This window comes from Chenopodium quinoa, unplaced genomic scaffold (genome assembly GCF_001683475.1).
Source record: "Chenopodium quinoa cultivar QQ74 unplaced genomic scaffold, ASM168347v1, whole genome shotgun sequence".
Lineage (NCBI taxonomy): Eukaryota > Viridiplantae > Streptophyta > Magnoliopsida > Caryophyllales > Amaranthaceae > Chenopodium > Chenopodium quinoa.
The window spans coordinates 3,869,253-3,889,242 of NW_018743285.1; the positions used below are offsets into that span (position 1 = coordinate 3,869,253).

A 19,990-nucleotide genomic window follows, 5' to 3' on the forward strand; every position below is an offset into this window, starting at 1 on the left:
GGTTCTTTGAGCAGCCTTGGCTTTTTCTCAAACATACAAATATCCCTCATCCGGTATTTAACCGTATGGGGGTCGTTTGAGCAGCCTTTAGCTTTTTCTCAAACAACATTCAAATAGCCCCCATCCGGCATCTAATCGTTAGGGGGTTGTTTGAGCAGCATTGGCTTTTTCTCAAACATCATTCAAATAGCCCTCATCCGGTATTTAACCGTATGGGGGTCGTTTGAGCAGCCTTGGCTTTTTCTCAAATATGCAAATAGACCTCATCCGGTATTTAACCGTATGGGGGTCGTTTGAGCAGCCTTGGCTTTTTCACAAACATGCAAATAAACCCCATCCGGTATTTAACCGTATGGGGGTCGTTTGAGTAGCCTTTAGCTTTTTCTCAAACATACAAATAGCCCCCATCCGGTATCTAACCGTATGGGGTGCCTTTGATCAATCTAACTTTTACCTCATCCGGGAATCCACCGCTTGGGGGGCCTTTGAATGAGTTTCCATTAAATATATCTGATCTATTTTTCCTTATTTTAGCTTCAAACACATTCGGAGACTTCCGCCTGTGGAGGTTTCAAACCACCATCTCAACAAATCTCAATCGTCAAAGGTACCGCCTGCATCCTATACTTGTCACTTTCTTTTATTTCCGGTTGCATAGCATTAGGATATGGACTCCACCAATGCACACACGGCACAGCCTACGACTGTGGTCAGCCGGTCACCAGGAATGGCTGAGTCTAGGACTGGGATTGTCGTCTGGGGGTGCTTGGAACAACCTTCACCTACATCGAATCCGACCGTCTCTGTTCATGTGCAGGACAAAATGGCTCGGATCAGAGTGACGGCAATCGACCCTGACTATCAGTCCGATGATGCAGTCGCTGACCCGGCTGACCCTATAAATCAAGAACAAGCCGAGGAACCGGCTGAGGTGGGTCCTAATGAGGAAGTTCCACAAAATTCTCCAAGTACACCTAGTACCCCGGGTGACAGTATCTTCGATAGCTCTGGTTCCAACGGTGAGGAATCCGGAGAGGAAACCGGTGAGGGATCCGTAGAGGGATCCGAAGAGGGGTTAGTCGGTAATGAGGAGTCTGGCCCTGATGAGGAGTCTCCTGGGACGGCTGACCCTATAGACGAAGAAGCTTATAAGTGGCCGGCTGCTGATGACCCTACCGACATGACCATGTCTGCCAGGGATGTGGTTACTTTAAACGCCACGATCCCTGCTTTCTTGGAGAAGAAGCCGGTAGGGGAAGGCTGGGAAGTGGTTGTCCCGCCTGTTGAGGCAAGCGTCGTATGGACCAACGATGTAGACAATGCCGACAACTATTTCGGCTTCTATGAGGCGGCGTTCACAGCCGGCCTCCGTTTCCCCCTTCACCACTGCATCAAAGCCATATTAAGGGGGTACGATTTGGGCGTATGGCAGTTGACCCCTAACTCATGGGTCAACATACTTGGATACATTGCCGCCTGCGAGATGCAGGATGTCAAACCAAGCTGGGAAGCCTTTGCGCACATGCATTACCTCAGCAAGGCGCCGGGTGGGTGGAATGCATGGTATACTCTGACCACGCACCCGGAATATATGATGACATTGGACAAACCGTCCAAATGGAGTAGCTGGAAGAGCAAATTTTATGTCGTCTCTTCTCCATCTCCTCAACTTAATCGCCGGCTGCGTAGATACAATAAACACCCAGCTTTGCTTGGTAGGAAGTGTGCCCTGCCTAGAGTGCCAAGCGAGGCATGGGATAAAATCATGCAGAAGGGCCTCTTCAAAAAGACAACCTCCCGCCTGGATGATGGGAGTGAGATAATAGTTCCTCAGTTCTGGGTGCCCCACCCGGACTGGTTCAAGGATGAGGCATTTCTCTCCGCCTGCAACCTTAGCACCATGTTTCCTAAGAGTAGGTTTTTACTTACCACCGGCCCTAGCCGCCTGATGGTGGTATGTTGTACAAAATATTAACCATTTTGTTTTTGCAGGAGTTGCGATGGAGAAGCTACCAAAGGAAAAGACACCGGCTACCTCAGCCGCTCTGCTCCGGAAGGAGCAAATTGAGAAAAAGAAGTCGCAGCTGGCGGCTAAAGACGGCGGGGTAACATTTACTCTCCTTTTCACCGGTTGTAGCATCTGTATACTGTGTTGATATTAACCGGTTGGTTTTGTATATTTGCAGGCTGGGAACAAGGGTGTTCCTCGCTCCCTGTCTAAGATGGTCAAAAGACCGGCGGGGGACATTCCTCTGCCTGCTGCTAAGGTATTAAAGATGTTGGTCCCCCCGCCGGCTATGACTATTTCCAAACCGCCTGCAGGAGGCTGGCCCACCACTGGAGGCAAAAGCCTTAGTGGTATTGCTCCCACCATTGAAGTGGTGGATGAGAGCGCGAAGGAGCCGGCGACTCCGGCTGGCCAGACTCAAACGGGTACTGGCTCCAATGCGGCTGGGGGTGATTCTACCCCACAGTCCGACAAAGGTATGACTTTTACCTTTGATCCCCCCTGGCCGCTTGGGCCTATGCGCGTAAAGACCCAAGCCTGCCAATCCGGGGACTCTTCTGGCAGCCGTCAGAATATTGGCGAGGCGTATGCTCAACACCTGACAGATAAATCTCTAATTGCAGATGCTACCTCCAGCCGGCCCAACTATCAACAGTATGCCAAGAGGATGATCCGGACCCTGACCCGGACCGAGAAAAAGGCAGTGCCGGCTGTGCATACAGTCAACATTGACCGGATCACTTCTCTCCTGGCTGAGGTAAGTTATACCGGATGCATTACTTTCTTGTAATTTCTTTGTTTACCGTTTCAGTTGTTTGAAGATAGATTCTAACATTCCTCTACCGGCTGATATCACAGGTGATGCTGAGAGTTGACGGGCTTCAGGTCCCCTTGCGCAAGAAGCAAAAGGAGGTAAGGGATGCCCAGAGACGGGCATCTGAGCTCATTGATGTTTCCCAATACAATGCCATTAGATATGACATGGAAACTAAACGGCGAGAGTTGGAATAGGAGGAATTGTTGAAGCAAACTATTGCGGCTGTTGATGCGGAAAAGACGAGGGCGGGTGCGCTAGATCTGAAGGTCAAAACTCTCCAAGCCGATCTCAAGGCTTTAGAAGGAGCTGACAAGGAAAACGCCGACCTTCGTGTTGATGTCAACCGGCTCAAAAATGAACTTGCTTCTACTCAGGCGGCTCATAAAGAAGAGCTTAAAAAAGAACAAAGCCGCCTGATTTCTAAGAACGAGACTGACAATGAGGAGCGCATGAAGATCGCCTGGGGGCTCATACACCCGGACTATGACTATGAGTTCTTCGACCTCAGGTACAAGTATGCCTCAGAGGTATACGATGCCAAGGTCCTTGGACTGGACCCGCCTGCTTCCTTCGAGGAATGGGCAGGTTTGGTTGAAGAACAAGAGGGTGAGCAGGCGGCGCAGACTCAAACGCCGGCTCAGGAGCAGGTGCAGGAGCAACAGCCGGAGCAGCAGCCAGAGCAACAGCAGCAAAAGGAACAACAATGAATTTTTCTCCTTTTTATTACAACTTCTTTTACCGGCCCGCGTGTCGTGTATCTCTGTATGTTTCTCTTCCGGACGGGGGTCCGGTTAACATTTTTACTTGATAATTTTTAATCTACAGACCGACGCAGTCGGTTTTGCTATTCTACTATTTTGCGTTTGAATGTGATGATGATTTTTTTTTTTACATTGTTTACTACTCATCCGGTTAACATGATCAACCGTTCTATATATGCCGGATGAAGTAACGATATCATGCTATGCCCCTGAAATGGCCAACTGATTACTCCAACGGTAGACAGGAAGCCGTTTCATGGCAGCCGGATGGGTGATCAGTGACTGATCTAACCTTGCCCCGGCTGGTACAATAAAATGCCCCTGAAATGGCCAATTGTTTACTCCAACGGTAGACAGGCAGCTGTTTCATGGCAGCCGGATGGGTGATCAGTGACTGATCTAACCTTGCCCCGGCTGGTACAATAAAATGCCCCTGAAATGGCCAACTTTTTACTCCAACGGTAGACAGGCAGCCGTTTTATGGCGGCCGGATGGGTGATCAGTGACTGATCTAACCTTGCCCCGGCTGGTACAATAAAATGCCCCTGAAATGGCCAACTGTTTACTCCAACGGTAGACAGGCAGCCGTTTCATGGCGACCGGATGGGTGATCAGTGACTGATCTAACCTTCCCCCGGCTGGTACAATGTATGCCCCTTAAATGGCCAACTGTTTACTCCAACGGTAGACAGACAACCGTTTCATGGCAGCCGGATGGGTGATCAGTGACTGATCTAACCTTGCCCCGACTGGTACAATAAAATATCGGATGGGTTGTATTTAGATAATACCCGGTTGCAGTAACCCACTAGGACTTTCATTTTTCCCGATGGACCACTTTTGGGTCCTTGTCGGGTGAAACCTAGATGCGATGGATCTTTTCTAACGGCTGTACATTTTTTAAGAAAATGTCGTTTGAGTTATTGGATCGCTAGAACAATGTACCACCCGGAAGGGAGCTGTTCTCTTCAACGATTTCACTCGGATGGGTGTCGCCGGATGAATGCTCTTTTTGGAGCAGGGGTTTTAACAAGTGTTCTTCCGTCTGTGATCTTGCACTAGACAGGTGCAAATACAGTTGTATGAATGGAAATTATATGCTTTCACATTTCAATATTATTTACAAAAAATTACAAAATCCTTAGAAGTAGTACTTTTTCAAGTTATCTACGTTCCAGGTACGAGGCAGCCGCATTCCGTCTGAGGTTTCCAGGCGGTATGTGACGTTTCTAACTTCTTCAAAAATCCGGTAGGGTCCTTCCCAGTTTGGGGTCAGTTTCCCTTGTTCGTTTGCCCTACCGGTTGCTTCAAGCTTTCGTAAAACAAAATCTCCAACTTTGAGGGGGCGTTTACGCACCCTTTTGTTGTAGGCTCTCGTCATTCGCAGACGGTAGATTTCATGGCGCAAGGCGGCGTTGCCCCTTCTTTCAGGAAGAGTATCAAGAGCCAGGCGCATGGCTTCCCAATTTGCCTCTTCATCATATAACATGATTCGAAGTGTTGGCTCATATAATTCAATAGGAAGCACCGCCTCTGTGCCATATGCCATAAGAAATGGAGTTTATCCGGTTGACCCCTTCTCAGTAGTTCTGATAGACCAAAGAACGTGAGTCAACTCTTCTGCCCAAAGACCGCCTGCCTTTTCAATCTTTTTCTTTATGCCGCCTGAGATGAGCTTGTTAAAAGCTTCAACTTGACCGTCTGCTTGAGGACGGCCAACGGATGCAAAGTAATGGGAAATCCCTTGATCTTGCAGCCAAGTCTTTAGGACAGGCGTTTCGAACTGGGGGCCATTGTCAAAGACCATTGACATTGGTACACCAAACCGGGTGATGACATTTCTCCAGATGAAGGAGATGACATCCTTAGTTTTGATGCCCTTTACTGCCTCGGCCTCAACCCACTTGGTGAAGTAATCAACAGCCACCAAAATGTACCTTTTGCCGCCTGGAGCAGGAGTGTATGGCCCCAAAATATCCATGCCCCATTTGGCAAAGGGAATTGGGCTGTGAATAGCTGTTAAATCAGTGGCCGGCTGTCTGATGAGCCGGCCAAACTTTTGGCACTTGTCGCATCTTTTTACTAGATCTAATGCATCCGCCTCAAGGGTAGGCCAAAAGTATCCTTGCCGCCTGGCTCTTTTGGCGAGGGTCTTTCCGCCAATGTGCGATCCACAGAAGCCGGCGTGCAGATCTTCCTGTATTTCCTTTCCCCTTTCTGGGGTAACACACTTGAATAGCGGCTGCAAGTAACCCTTCCGGAAAAGTTCACCTTTGTGCATTACGAAGCTTAATGCTCGTCTTTTAAGAGCAGCCGCCTCTGATGAGACACCCGGTAGAGTGCCGTCTACCAGGTAATCCTGGATGGGGTCCATCCAAGTGGAGCTTCGATCCAGAACTCCAATGGGGTCATGTTCAATGCTTTTCTTTTCCATGACTTCCCAGAAGACTGACCTAGGCGTATCACATGTGGTGGATGATGCGAGTTTTGATAGTGCATCCGCCTGATTATTCTCGGACCTGGGTACTTGACTTAGATTGAATTCATCAAATGCCCCAGCCCCCTCTTTGACCGCCTGAAGATACTTAATCATCACCGGATGGGTGGCCTCATAGTCACCGTTGTACTGGCTAACGATGAGTTGAGAATCTGAGCAGGCGTCAACTTTCCTTGCCCCGGCTGCCTTACACATACGGATACCGGCTAGCAGGGCCTCGTATTCAGCCTCATTATTCGAAGCTTGAAACTTGAATCGTAGAGCATACTCGTATTTGTCCCCCTCTGGAGAATGACAAATTACGCCTGCCCCACAACCATTCAGCGTAGAGCTCCCGTCTACATAAACTTTCCAAACTTGATCAGTTTTATCCGGCTGTATCGGCCTTGTCATTTCAACAATGAAGTCGGCAAATGCCTGACCCTTCACTGCCCTCCTGGGTTCGAAAGTGATTTCTAGACTTTGAATTTCCACAGCCCATTTAATCATTCTTCCGGATGACTCTAAAGTGTTCATAGGCCTTTTGAGCAGTTGATCAGTGTAAACGGTAACCGGATGAGCCAAGAAATACGGTTTCAACCGCTTGACTGCCTTGAACAATGCCAGACCGAATTTTTCAATCATGGGATATCGAAGTTCATCATTCCAGAGGACATGGCTTATAAAATAGACCGGGAGCTGGTTGCCGTCTCTCTCAGCAAGGAGGACGGCACTCAAGGAATGATCCGAGACGGCCAAGTACATGTAGAGAGCCTCCTGGGGTAGGGGACTCACTAATCTTGGCAAAGAATGTAAGTGTTGCTTCAGCCTTTGAAATGCCGCCTCAACCTCTTCACCCCATTCAAACCTCGACCTCTTTTTGATTGCTTGAAAGAAATACAGGCACTTGTCACCTGACCGGCTGAGGAATCTCCCCAATGCCGCTAGGCAATCGGTAAGCTTTAGAGCCTCCCTGACGGTACGAGGCGACTGCATGTCAATCACCGCCTGCACTTTGTCCGGATTGGCCTCTATGCCTCTTTGATCAATCAAAAATCCGAGAAACTTCCCAGACTCAACTCCAAAGACGCATTTTTTCAGGTTTAACATGACTTTATGCAGCCTGAGGGTGGTGAAGGTTTCTCGGAGGTCGGCTAGATGATCCGCCTGTAGCTTCGACTTGACTATCATGTCATCGATGTACGCCTCCACATTCCTTCCAATCTTATCATAAAAGACCGAGTTCATCATTCGTTGGAAAGTGGCAGGCGCATTCTTCAACCCAAACGGCATCACCGTGTAGCAGTAGAGCCCTTGATCTGTGACAAAAGTCGTCTTCTCTTGGTCTTTCTTCCACAAGGGTATCTGATGGAAGCCGGAGTAGGCATCCATGAAACTCATCAGGGCATGGCCGGCTGTAGAGTGTACCAAATGATCTATCTTTGGAAGCGGGTAGCTATCTTTTGGACAAGCTCTGTTCAAGTCCGTGTAATCTACACACATCCGCCAGGTTCCATTTGGCTTTTTTACAAGGACGACATTGGCTACCCAATCCGGGTAGTAACATTGCCGGATGAACCCAGCATCTAAGAGTTTCTTGACCTCGGTTGCTGCCGCCTGGGACCTTTCCTCGCCATGGCTCCTTTTCTTTTGCCTGACCGGCTTCTTCTTAGGGTCCACAACGAGTTTATGAACAGCAAGATCCGGACTTACACCCGACATCTCTTCTACTTCAAAGGCAAACACATCTTTGAACTCCTTCAGCAAAAGGAGCAAATATGATCCCAAAATTTCAAACGCAACCGTTCCAATCTTGACAGTTCTGTCTGGCCGGCTGTCATCAAGGACAATGTCAATTATTTCTCCAGCCGGCTGGGGGCGAAGGACATCTGGCCTCTCCCCTGACAGTGATTGCTATTGTTTCTCCTTCACAGGCGCCAGTTGGTCCGCCTTCCTCTTTTTACCGGCTGGCTTTGTAGCCGGTAAGCTTTGATCACAGTCGTCAAGTTCAACTATTTCTTTTTCTTGACCGTCTGTGTCAAGCGTTGGTTTGATGTCCGATAGGTAACACTCTCTCGCCATCTTTTGGTCCCCACTCAAGGAACCGACTGTGCCATCATCCCTCTCAAACTTGATCAACATTAGGGATGGGATGATGACTGCTTTTGAGATGTTAAGGGTTGGGCGGCCAATAATCAAGTTGTAGGCAATCAGCTCTCCTACAACAAGAAACTTGACAACCATGTGCCGACCCTTTCCTTTTTCTCTTAACCGGATGGGTAGATCAATCATGCCCACCGGATGTACTAATCCTCCCCCAAAACCTACAAGAGGGTATGAGGCCGGATGCATGCTACTGGGCTTGTACTTGAGCTTTTCCAAGCACCGGTAGCTTATGAGGTCGGATGAGCTCCCGGTATCAATTAAGATCCGGCCAACTCTTTGATTGGCAATTTTGCACTCGATGACTATTGGGTCATCATGAGGCCGCCTGACCTCCCTTCTATCTTTCTCGGAGATGTTAACTTCCGAAAATGAATATTTAGACGACTGGCCCTCATCCACTGAGTTGACCAGTTTTCGAATGTTATCTTTTGTGCCCCGGATGGTAGGCCCACCTCCCGCAAATCCACCGGCTATGGTCAGGATGGTTTCCTCATCCGTATCCGATTGAGTAGCTGGCTTCTTTGGGGGTGGTCCTTTTACTTGTTTGGGAGCACCCTTTGACTTGGAAAGGTATGATTTGAGAGCCCCCTCATCAGTCAGTCGGTCAAAGAGCCGCCTAAGGCTAAAGCAACCCTCAGTGTCATGGCCAATTTCCTCATGAAAAAGGCAATATTTACTCTTATCCCGGGCGCTTAAGGGACTCTTCATAGGAGCCGGTTTTTCAAGATTCAACCGGTCCTTTACTTCGTTGAGAATGGAGGCACAATCCTTGTTGAACTCGTACTTTGGCACATACGGATCCGACCTCTTTCTTTTCTGGAAAGGTTGTCCGGATGAGTCTGCTACCCATACCCCCTTTCTCTTGTCTTCCTTTTTGGCCGACTGGGTAGGCCAATTCTCTTTTTTATCGGATCTTTTGTAATCCGTTGGAAGTTTCACAACACACAATTCCATTGCCTGAATATAGGCCTCCGCCTTCATAAGCGCCTCGTGAAGAGTAGAGACCCTCTTCCTAACCAAGTCAAACTTAAAAGTTGATTTGTCTTTTAAGTCTTTAGAGAAATCAGTATAGGCAACGTCATCAGACAATCCATGGATTTGGATCCTCATCAAGTTAAACCGCCTGACATATGACCAGAGCCCCTCTTTATCTCCCTGCTGGATTGCCCCTAGATCAAGGCTTGTTTTCTTGGCAGGGATGTTCATAGAAAAGTTGGACGTAAACCAGTAGGCCAAGGTCCTGAAATTATTGATGTATCCGGCTGGGAGGTTACCAAACCAACGTTGAGCAATCCCCTTCAACGTTGCCGGGAAGCACCTGCACCATGAGGCGTCATCCAAACCCTGCAAATACATCAGGTTGGTGTATGCCATGAGGTGATCTTCCGGGTTGATGGTACCGTCAAAGGCACCTACTAACACGTTTTTTATCTTAGTCGGCTGGGTCATCTCGGTGATTTCCCTGAAAAACGTCGTTGGCTGTTCCCCAAGGTTGAGCAGCCGGAGCTGCCAGTCCATAGGCTGGAGAGGCGGCTGCTGCTGCCCCCCGAAAAGACCCGGCTGGGCGTAGGGAGATCCAAAAGGCGTGTATGGTGTTCCATGCAATGCCGGTTGGATCATATGAAGGCCGGATCGAGCGGAAACCTCGCTCGTCCGGCTGTCATCGTTTGTTCTCGAGTGCCTCCCTGATGTGGCATTGAAGCCGTCTCGGAAGGTTGACGTTGATGCTGACTCGGAGCGCTGCTGAATCTTTTTATCCTGAATGAGCGTCCGGGCATCAGAATAGACTTTCTTGGTTCCATCCGGCTGAATGTGCCAGACGGGCTTTCTGACTCCATCTATGGGAGTGTGTATCTTCGAGAAATCAAAGGGCCTAGCCGGCATATTCGACTTCGGATGCGGGGTAGATGCTCTACCCTTGACTGTTTTGGTCGTCTTTTTTCCAAGACGCCTTTCTTCCGCCTGACCCTTACGGGGGCCGGCTGTATTATTCAGAAGGCCTTTGATTTCTCCTTTGAAGCTCATCATCATGTTTATGAGTTCATCTCTGGAGACTGGGGTGACTCCCTCTGAAGCAGGAGTCAACCCAAGCGGTCCCCTGGTAGGATGGTTTGGGCCTGCCTGCTGCTCTGCTCGTTCCCTCTTGTCTTTGGAACGAGTATGCTTGGTTCTGAAAGAACCATCGGCTGCTGTGTATGTTTCAATCTCATGATTGTCGGTTGTGTCTTGGTCCGAGTGGACCTCAGCCTCACCAGCAGGCTGACTACTTTTACCCGGCTGTACCGGTTCTGAAGTTATCTAGAAAGTACTCTCCCCACAGACGGCGCCAGATGTTTGAGGGTTTTTTATGTGTCCTACGGAAGAGTTACAATTTCCTAGTATGCTCCTTCCTTCGTCTGTATCTGCACAAATAACGGAATACTCCAGCTGGGGCTGGGGTGTTCCGCCTCCGAAGATTAAGTTAGTCTCTTTCTAAATGAGGAAATAAGACAGTAAATGCTTCTCGATTTGAGAGCGTTTGCAAGGGGATTTGTGTTTTGTTGGTTTGTGGGAAAATGATTCGATCCCCATTAATGAGGTCCGCCCTTACTATTTATAGTAGGGGAGAACTGTACTTCAATTAGGGTACAATGACACGTGTCGCAAAGGGATTGGGCCTTTGCTGACCGTTGCAAGCTTGACACGTGGCAGGCCTTTATTGGGCCACGTGTCTTAGGGTATTTTTACCCTAAACAAGGGTATTATTATTGTAGGTTTGATGATGCACAATGGAATATGACGATTGATATCTAATAAAGGTAGACCTGGAAATCCTGACCCAAACCCGATGACCCGATCCAAATGACCCGACTCATGACCCAAAATCGACCCGAAACCCGAAATTAACCCGACCTGACCCGAAGTGGAATTGACCCAACCTTGATCCGAAATCCGAAGTTGACCCGACCCGAAGTTGGCCCGATATCTGAAGTGACCTGACTTGAATTTAACTTGAATTAATTGACCCAAATAGACCCGAAACCCGAAGTGACCCGAACTATAACTACCTTATACCTGAAATGAACCTAACCAATTTAAGCCAAATACTTGACCTGAGTAGACCCAGATAGAAAATAACCGCAATCAAGCTGACTTGATTTTTTTTATTTATTATTTATTTGTAATGTGTAACAGGATAAGTAATTTACATATTTTGATTATTACTTTCCTCCATTTCTTCGGTCTTTTCTCTATTGAGCTATAAGTTAAAATAAAAATCGTAAAAAGATTGAAAATTAACGACTATTATTAAGCTTGACTCAAAGTATCGACTAGAAATGTTCTGACTCAATTTTGAACAGACCCGAACTTGATCCGATATATGGACCCGAAAACTAACCCGACCCGAATTGACCCGACCCAAAACGACCCGACCCGAACGCGACCCAACCCGACCCAAACCCGACCCGAATATCTGTTTGACCCAACCCGAAATGATCCGATCCATACCCGACCCGAACGACCCATTTGCCAAGTCTAAATATAGGTAATTGTTGAAGGATCTTTTATTATTATGGTGACGTTGATTAGGTTGATTGATGTTTTCACTAATCGGGAAACTTTGACTTAGTTGATTGACATCTCCTTTATTCGCTCCTTTAATTAAGAGACGTAATTGTGTTTTCTATCAAAGTATTTATCGCGCATCATTAAAGGGTCGGACCTCAAAACGGCAGTTGGTGGCGTTGGCAAAATCAGAATGACTTTAAAGATCAATATTTTCAATACTATCAATACTCAATCAGCCTTTTTTACTTCTTTATTAATTTAACGTGATGATTGCCTTGATATTCAGATTTTCGCCCTTTTTCCTTTGCTTGATTGTCGACCTCTTGCCCCGTGGCTTTGATAAAAAACTTGACCCAACACTATTGACCTACTCTAGTCTATAATTCCAATATGGGTCAAGCCAAGCCAACCAGCCACCACTAACCACCACACCACTTATCCGTTGTTTCCATCATATCAAATCACTCACTGCTTATCAAATAAATACATAGTATATATTTTCAAATTGTCACCCTACATCAAAAAAATGGATTTAATAACGTGGAATTTGAAACTTCCTTTAGTTTCTCCAATTAATTTGAAAGAAAAGATTATTTTTCGATTTTGTAATCACCCTTTACAATTTAATCATCTTAGGAATAAACCCTTTTCAATTTCTATCACACATGCAAAAAAGAAGAAGAATTTACAGTTGGATTCACCAGTTCTTCAACCCAGCTTTACTGAAGAAGTAACTAAAGTTGATGATGATGAAGAATTTGAAGAAGATGATGACCTCTTAATTACTGATGATTTTGACGATGGTATCTTATCTTACTCTTTTTTATTATTAACAAATATTTACTCGGTTTCGCAATAGTTTCAAAGTTTGTTTTTTTGGACAATTCGACCATTGATATCTTTAATTTTGTATTAATATTATATGGGAAAATCTTATATTTAGAAAGTATACATATTTGGTGAACTGATGTATTTTACCTTGATTATGTGTTATGTTTATATACAAGTACTTCGTAATTTAATTTTATAACTAGCCAAATGGGCTAATGTTAAATGGGTTTTTCATTTTTTGATATTTTATAGAGGAATTCTTAGAAGATGATGGTGATGAGGGTTACTTTGAAGATGGTGATGAGGCTTACTTTGAAGATGATTATGATACAGAGAATGCTGAAACTTATGTAAGTTGTTCAGTTTATTTTAGCTATTAAGAATTACAGTTGCTTTGATTTAATTACCATTTGGCTGATTGAGCTTTGTTGGAAGGCTGGAGATGGTGCCGAAGGCGGTGGGATATCACTTGCTGGTACATGGTGGGATAAGGAAGCATTAACAATTGCTGAAAATGTTACTGACTCCTTTGATGGTGTTTTGGGAATGTATGCCTTCAGAACTCTAGCAAATGCCAGGATTCAAATTCGGATTGAGAAGCTGACTACCAAGTAATTACCTGATTATGTATATCTCTAGTTTCGCGAAACAAAATCCATGATTCATTTTAATTTCAGTAGTTAAAAAGATCTTGCTACATTTAGCATAGAGTTTCCTTTATATTCATGTATCTATGTGCTTGTTTGGTTGAAATTAAAAAGGCATGAAGTGGAAGTTCTTGGAAAAACAGAAATCTGTGGAGTTGTTTGGCTGACAAAAACACATTAACGTCTGAAAATTTTCTAATCTTAATACAGAGAAAGTTGATTTTGCCCTAAAAACTACTTGCTGAAAAGTTCAGTTTCCATGATCAACCAAACACATTTTATTTTACTTCCTAGGAAATGGAATTACATGATAAAAACTTCTTAGGAATCTAGGAAGTACTACTTTATGTCAACCAAACGACCACTATATCTAGTTTCCTGAACTTGGTAGTGTGTTCCCTAGAAAACCCTTGTATTTGAAGTTGATGATGTAATCATACATATTGTGGAAGATTTTTCAACAATTTTGATGATGGGCCTTATGTTCAAGATTGGCTATATATTAGGTCAACATCAATCTGACAAGAACCTGTGACCTTTGAGGCTTTGACATTTTAACTTGAGAGCTGAGAATAATTTGAGTACTAGAAACTCCTCCTTTACAATTTTCTGGGGATTTTAAATTTTGGCTGATTTCAGTTAGCAGATTCTTTGAAGCTAAAAGTAGTAGTGGTCTATCAAGGTTAATGCCACTCCATTTCTGATTATTCATATCCTTTTCACTGGCCTCTTGACCGAATGAGCTGGATAATTTTCCTCTATTGCCTCACTAGTGTTCCATGTTAACGTTTGTGAAAATTGCAATATTACATAACTCACTAGTAGCCAAGAGACAAAGTCTAAAGATCCAACCTAACTTGAGGAATAAAATGGGAAGTGTGTGAGTTTTTTTTTGGTGGTGTGAAGAAGCATTAGATTCAGTAGAATAAATTCTCGGTTATTTCCAAGACAATGCATATCAATGTTTCATGCTTGTGTGGAGCTAAAGTTGTTAAGTATCCTTCTATCCCGTAATTACATCATTGCATTGCTCTATGAAAGATATCTCCACCTAAGAAATGTCTTTCTTGAATTAGAAAAATCCAGAATTTGTTTCATATAGACAAATAATCTGTTCTCTTTCATATTTGTTTTTCTAGTTTTTAGTTCAAGTCTATTATCTGAATTGTTTTATTGTAGTGGGAGATTGTTATTATGAGGCTGTGAACCATGAGAAGTAACATCATGTCATTTCACAGGTATGGCTCTCCCAGCATATCTGATATTGAAGCATTCTCAACAGCCTATAGGACACGGCTAGATGAAGCAGAACTAGCTAAAACTGTACCGGAGAATCTATCACTTGAGGTATTTGGTTTCTTCTTTTTGACTTGTAAAAATTTTCCAAACTTACTAGAGAGAACCCTTTTCTAGTGATAAATGAGATATGCCTAGACAAGCTATTTAAAATATCTTTGTTTGCATGAGGATGTTTGTAGTGCATGCTTCTTGTGATCTTCTTGATCTAATTTCTGTTTTTTGTATCTATATATCTATTCTGTATTGTCATTGCATCCATAAAAATGTGGTGACCAGCAATGAAGGATAATTAACATCAACATTGATGTCAACCCAATGGTTTGTTGATTAAAAGATAGGATTGTCTCTTACCTCTATGATAACAAAGTGGATGTTTTAATAGACCCCTGATCTAAAGTTACAGCCATTTTATTTGCATATGATGATAATGTGGACATGCCATTATTATAAGCAAAAAAATACTGTGTTCAGCTCTATTGGTAATGGACAAGTAATCAATATTAAATTATGAAACTCCTTTTAAGTAGACGGTGTGTATGAGAGGGCAGTAGGGCACATCATTAGGAATTCAGCTAAATGGAAATGAAGAAGATATAGATTGAGGCTGTTAGCTGTTACAGTCCAATCAACCTTGCCTTCCTCTTGTGCAATTCACTGGTCTGTCAATCTCTTTTTTGTGTAGAGGTTTTAACATAGCCTCCTTGCTGCTGCTCTGAGATATTTCTCTGTAGCATTTCTTCCACTGCACTTCTCAATCGCAGTTACTCTTTGTCCTGAATTTATAGGAAAGAAGTTCTGCAAGTATAGGGCATTGTATACCATCTCTGCCTGGATTTCTTTGGCATATTATCTTCAGATAATGTGCATCTAGAATTTTCCAGAACACTCCTATTCTTTCTTACAGAGATCCCAAATTTTGCTGAGGTGTGTATCCCACTATGGGTTGACGTTCCAAACATGCCACTTTGCTATTGCTTTGAGTATACTCCTTTCCTTAGATCTTGTTGTCTTTAAGTAGCACCCACTTTGAGTTTCCATGGTAGCTTTGATTCTTTGAATTATTTGAAGATGCCATATACCTCTGATCTATTGGCTGAAATCATCAATGAGCAAGATAAAATGCTTGGTACTGTGAAGAGACGTCTTGTGAATTTGCGAATATCTGTGTGCCTGTGCGGAAAAGTTCTTGCTTTTAAAACTGTTCTCTTTTGGAAAAGGTTGCCTATGCTGTTTTCCAAGCTGACAAGGCTCACATAGGTCGTTGCTGATATAGATACAGGGCAATCTGTTACCATATTATATTCCTGTGAAGTTCATTGAGGGCATTTCAATTTTTAGCGTTCATACAACCTGAGAATGTCTTTGGAAAGATTTAATAACCATTTTTAGCCATTTGTGCTACAGTCAGGAATTTTGCATCATATTGTGGAGGAACTTGTACTTCATTAATACTGTGTACTTTTTTCTGTTTGAATGGAAACAATACCCTTGCCTGCAAAGTGCAAGCTGTACAATAGCTCCATTCCCATCCAAATTGGAATTTTGATGGGTATACGCTTGAAGAAGATATTAAACTGTCGTTATTGTGCCTTGTACCAAAAAAAAAAAAAAAAACCACTCCTCTTCTTGACAAAACAAAAATTTTCAGTTTGATTATTTTTTCTGCACTCCTGCGGAAAATGACCAAGCCACATGCTTTGTGGTTCTCTTTACGTTAACTATCTTTCTGTGGCTGACTTGTTTTTTTCCAGAGAATTGCATGCAAGAAATGTTCTGTATTGCGGCGCTTTATCATTGTATTGTGTTTTATCAAATTTTGGTTTCCCAACTGATTCTTGTACAAGTTGATTGTTTGGCCTTGTGTTTTATGTGCAAAGCAGTTTTAAAAGAGAGCCGAGTTCTCTTGGAACTTTTGCTCAAGTGTGAGGCTGTGAGCAATGGTCCCATTAACTCAATCATACTGAGTTTTACCTTTCTGTTTAAGCTCCCAAAGCTTATTGCATAATTTTCAAGTAGGATTTTCATCCTCGTATCTCTTTATTTGGTTTACAACTTCCAGAATAACTTTTTAAATGTATCACTCCCTTAAACCATACTTCATATATTTAACCTAATTCTGCAAGTATTAAGCAGAATAAATCTCGCTTTGTCATCTTCATAAAACCCCTCCATTCTAGAAAACTGCTTCCTTTGCAGATGAAGCTCTCATAACTATGGAAGTATGATATCTGCAACAGCACCTAGTATGTAGGACAAGGCTTTATCGGTTTATCCTCCAGATCTTTGCTCTACTTCTTTAATCGAGTGTGTGCAGTGAGTTCTGCTCCCTCCTTTTCTTGTTCATATATCCACTATCTCTTATTCTCTTTCTTCCTTTTCTAGCTGTAATCATAATTTTCTTCACAGGAAGTCAGGGATGGTTATTGATTAATGTTGAGGCCTTATTTTGATAAGATCATATATTTAGTTTGGCCCTTAGCCCCTTAAGATCTTTTGAGTTCTTATACCACTGTTGGTTTTATGGAGAAAAGTGGGAAGGAATTGAGAGAGGAGAATGAATGTATTTTCTATTGAATTGTATGCTTTCACACAAACAAAATTCAAATTATTGACCTCAATTATGTTACAGTACTGATTAGAATAAGGAGATATATTGAAAGACAAACATATATTGCTTGTTTTGTAAAGGATATATAACTTGTGTGTATTTATAGTCCTGTTATAGGACTGGCTTCCCTGGGAAGTATGATAGTATCTTTGTTGAAGACATTTTGTTGCTCTGTAGTTTAGGCCTTAGTTCATTATCCTGGAAGCTGGTATGGCTGATGTTGTTGCGAGCGAGCATTCAATAACCTCTACATTTGTTTCCTGTTTCTGGTATCTCTACCAAATTAAAGAACCATGAAGCACACAGGATTTTAGCCAGCTTTACTGATTTTCTGCAGTGAAATGGTAAGGCTGACGGTCCATTTGTATCTGTAACAAAGTTCAGAGCATCAACCTTATGTCCTTTGAAAGACTTTCTGGCTTAACCAGGGTTTTACTACTCTACTTATGCCGGTTACATACCCTTTGGCTTGTTTGCCATTGATGTAGGACTAAAACAAAGCAAATACTGTTGTGTTATCTATAGTCTACATATAATCACTTTTAGAATGGCATTGAAGATCAAATACTGTGTCTATCATCAGTATTCTGTGGGATGCATGGAAGTAATCTGACAAAAGCATAAATCTGAAGTCATGCAGACCAAGCATAACCTTGCAAGTTGCAAGGGCAGGTTATGATAAACTATTAACTCCTGTGGATTTTGGCTTATGTTCCACTATGTTACTCGGACTTGAGTCCTTGTGTCAGACAGGAGTGTGTTAAAAGGGTTGGACTCAACTGTTTAATGATTTCTTTTTCCCTGATTTAGTTTAGTCCAAACTGAAGGGTTTTTTGTTGATACATATTTTAAAGTGTAGAGGATTCGATGCAAGTTCTTGAGGTGAATTGAAGAGTCTGATTTTAATAAGAGTTCGAAGTGTGTTCAATGTGACGGTGGTATTTCGATTTAGGCACTCAGGCAGTCAACCTGTATTAATAAATTCTGTGATTGTTGAAGTGGACAAAATCATCATCGGGAGTGGTATTTTTAATATTAAATCTGGCCTTTAGTGATTCAAGATGTTTAGACATTTTATGCCAACATTGCAACTTTTTAACTATCTATTAGGTTTTGCCTCTGAATAACATCTTATGCGTTGAGTGAAGTCTGAATTTTTGCATATGAAATCCTGGAGATTAGAATGTTCATTTTATCTTACTCATATCCTTTTTTTTGCCCTGTAATCATCAATATTCTATTAGAAACTCAAAGCATGTGTTAATTAAGTTTTTCCATTGACAAACATTTAGGGAGCGTTTGGTATGAAATTATGAATATTAGAAATGGAGTAGAAAGGGAATAAATAAGGAGAAGGAAGTGAATCATTTAATCATTACCTTTTCATTTGTTTGGTTTAACACATGGAAAGAAATTAGTTAAACTTAACTCTATGTTTTGTTTGAGGAGGGTAAGGGTGATTGTTACCTTAACTTTTAGAGAGGTGACAAATGGGTGGAAACCATTACCCTTAGGTAATTGGTAGTTGTTACCCAAGTTTTAGTAATGGTTTAATTGAATCCATTTCCAACCCTAAAAATACTCTTACCAAACATGCTCTTAGATTTTTCCTGCGTTTCCAGCATCTTCCTGTGCAATGTGGGATTTTACTGTTTGGAAGAAACCACTTGCCTCTGAGCTGGGGCTTTTCAGATTATATTGCGATCTGTTTCATTCTTCATTTTGTGGGTCAGAATTGGATTGTAACTTATCTCATTATAATTTTGTTTGCTGCTATAATTTTGAATTAAAAGTTAATTATTTCTTTTTTTGTCTTATCTTGACCCTGTCAAAATTAGCATAACATGTTCAATGTTTTTCTTTTTTGTCCTTTCAGGTGTCTTCTCCGGGTCTTGAGAGAGTCATTCGCATTCCACAAGAACTTGGCAGGTTCAAAGAGAAGCCTATGTATGTCAGATATGTCACCAATGCTGCTGATTCATCTTCTGAAAATGATGGTGTTTTCAGGCTTGTTTCATTTGATCTAGAAACAGAATGTTGCACCTGGGGTTTAGCTGATGTGAGGATTAATAGAGAAAAGGCAGGAAAAGGGAGACCAATGAGTAAAAAACAACGTGAATGGCGGTTGACAACTCCTTTTGACTCCATCCGTTTAGCTCGTGTGTACACTGAAATTTAATATGATTATATTACAGACATGTACTTTCGGCGCTGCTTATTGTCGTTGATCTAGAAGTTATTAAGAGATTTAGGAGCCCTGCTGCTTTCAGGATATTCTTTGGATAGCATCAAATAAATATTTTGACTTAGCAGAATCCATGTAATAGATATACATTATCCATGCTGTTATAGCAAAGTATAAAAATGTAACTTAAATTTAGGGGATTTTGGTCCTTATTGTTTATCAGTTACTATAATTTGTACCTTCTTATAAATGACAGATGGTTTTTTTATTTTTTTTTTTAACGCTCGAACTTTATCGTAATATACAACTATGTTCTTCAGTGTTTCTGACAGCAAAAAGATATACAATTATATTTTTTTTTTTTCCCCCAGTTTTCTCCTGAATTTTTTTTACTGAATTTCTTCAGTGAAGCTGACAAGATGTAGTCGTCGACACTGTAATCTGATTTGAAGATTTGAGCTAATTATGTCTACTGTATGTTTCTGTTTTATCAAAGATTAAGAGATTAGGATTTTGCGAGTATTAATGTTGTAATATGTTATTAGTAAGTTGACAGCTTAAATTACTTAATATACATCAGAGGAACTGCTGCTTATTGCTGTTTCTTTTGATTTGGTTTCGCTGCCTTAGGATGGAATACAAT

The 19,990-nt window shown here is 42.6% G+C and overlaps 1 protein-coding gene across 1 annotated transcript; it reads left to right on the forward strand.

Moving 5' to 3' along the window:
• The first annotated feature begins 12,185 nt into the window (after nt 1–12,185).
• Nucleotides 12,186–19,625, forward strand: LOC110735781. Its single transcript, XM_021915964.1, has 5 exons — nt 12,186–12,580; nt 12,861–12,958; nt 13,044–13,219; nt 14,494–14,602; nt 19,039–19,625. Exons 1-5 carry the CDS (start codon nt 12,304–12,306, stop codon nt 19,339–19,341), a joined length of 963 nt encoding a protein of 320 aa, XP_021771656.1. The 5' UTR covers nt 12,186–12,303; the 3' UTR covers nt 19,342–19,625.
• The last annotated feature ends 365 nt before the right edge of the window (nt 19,626–19,990 follow it).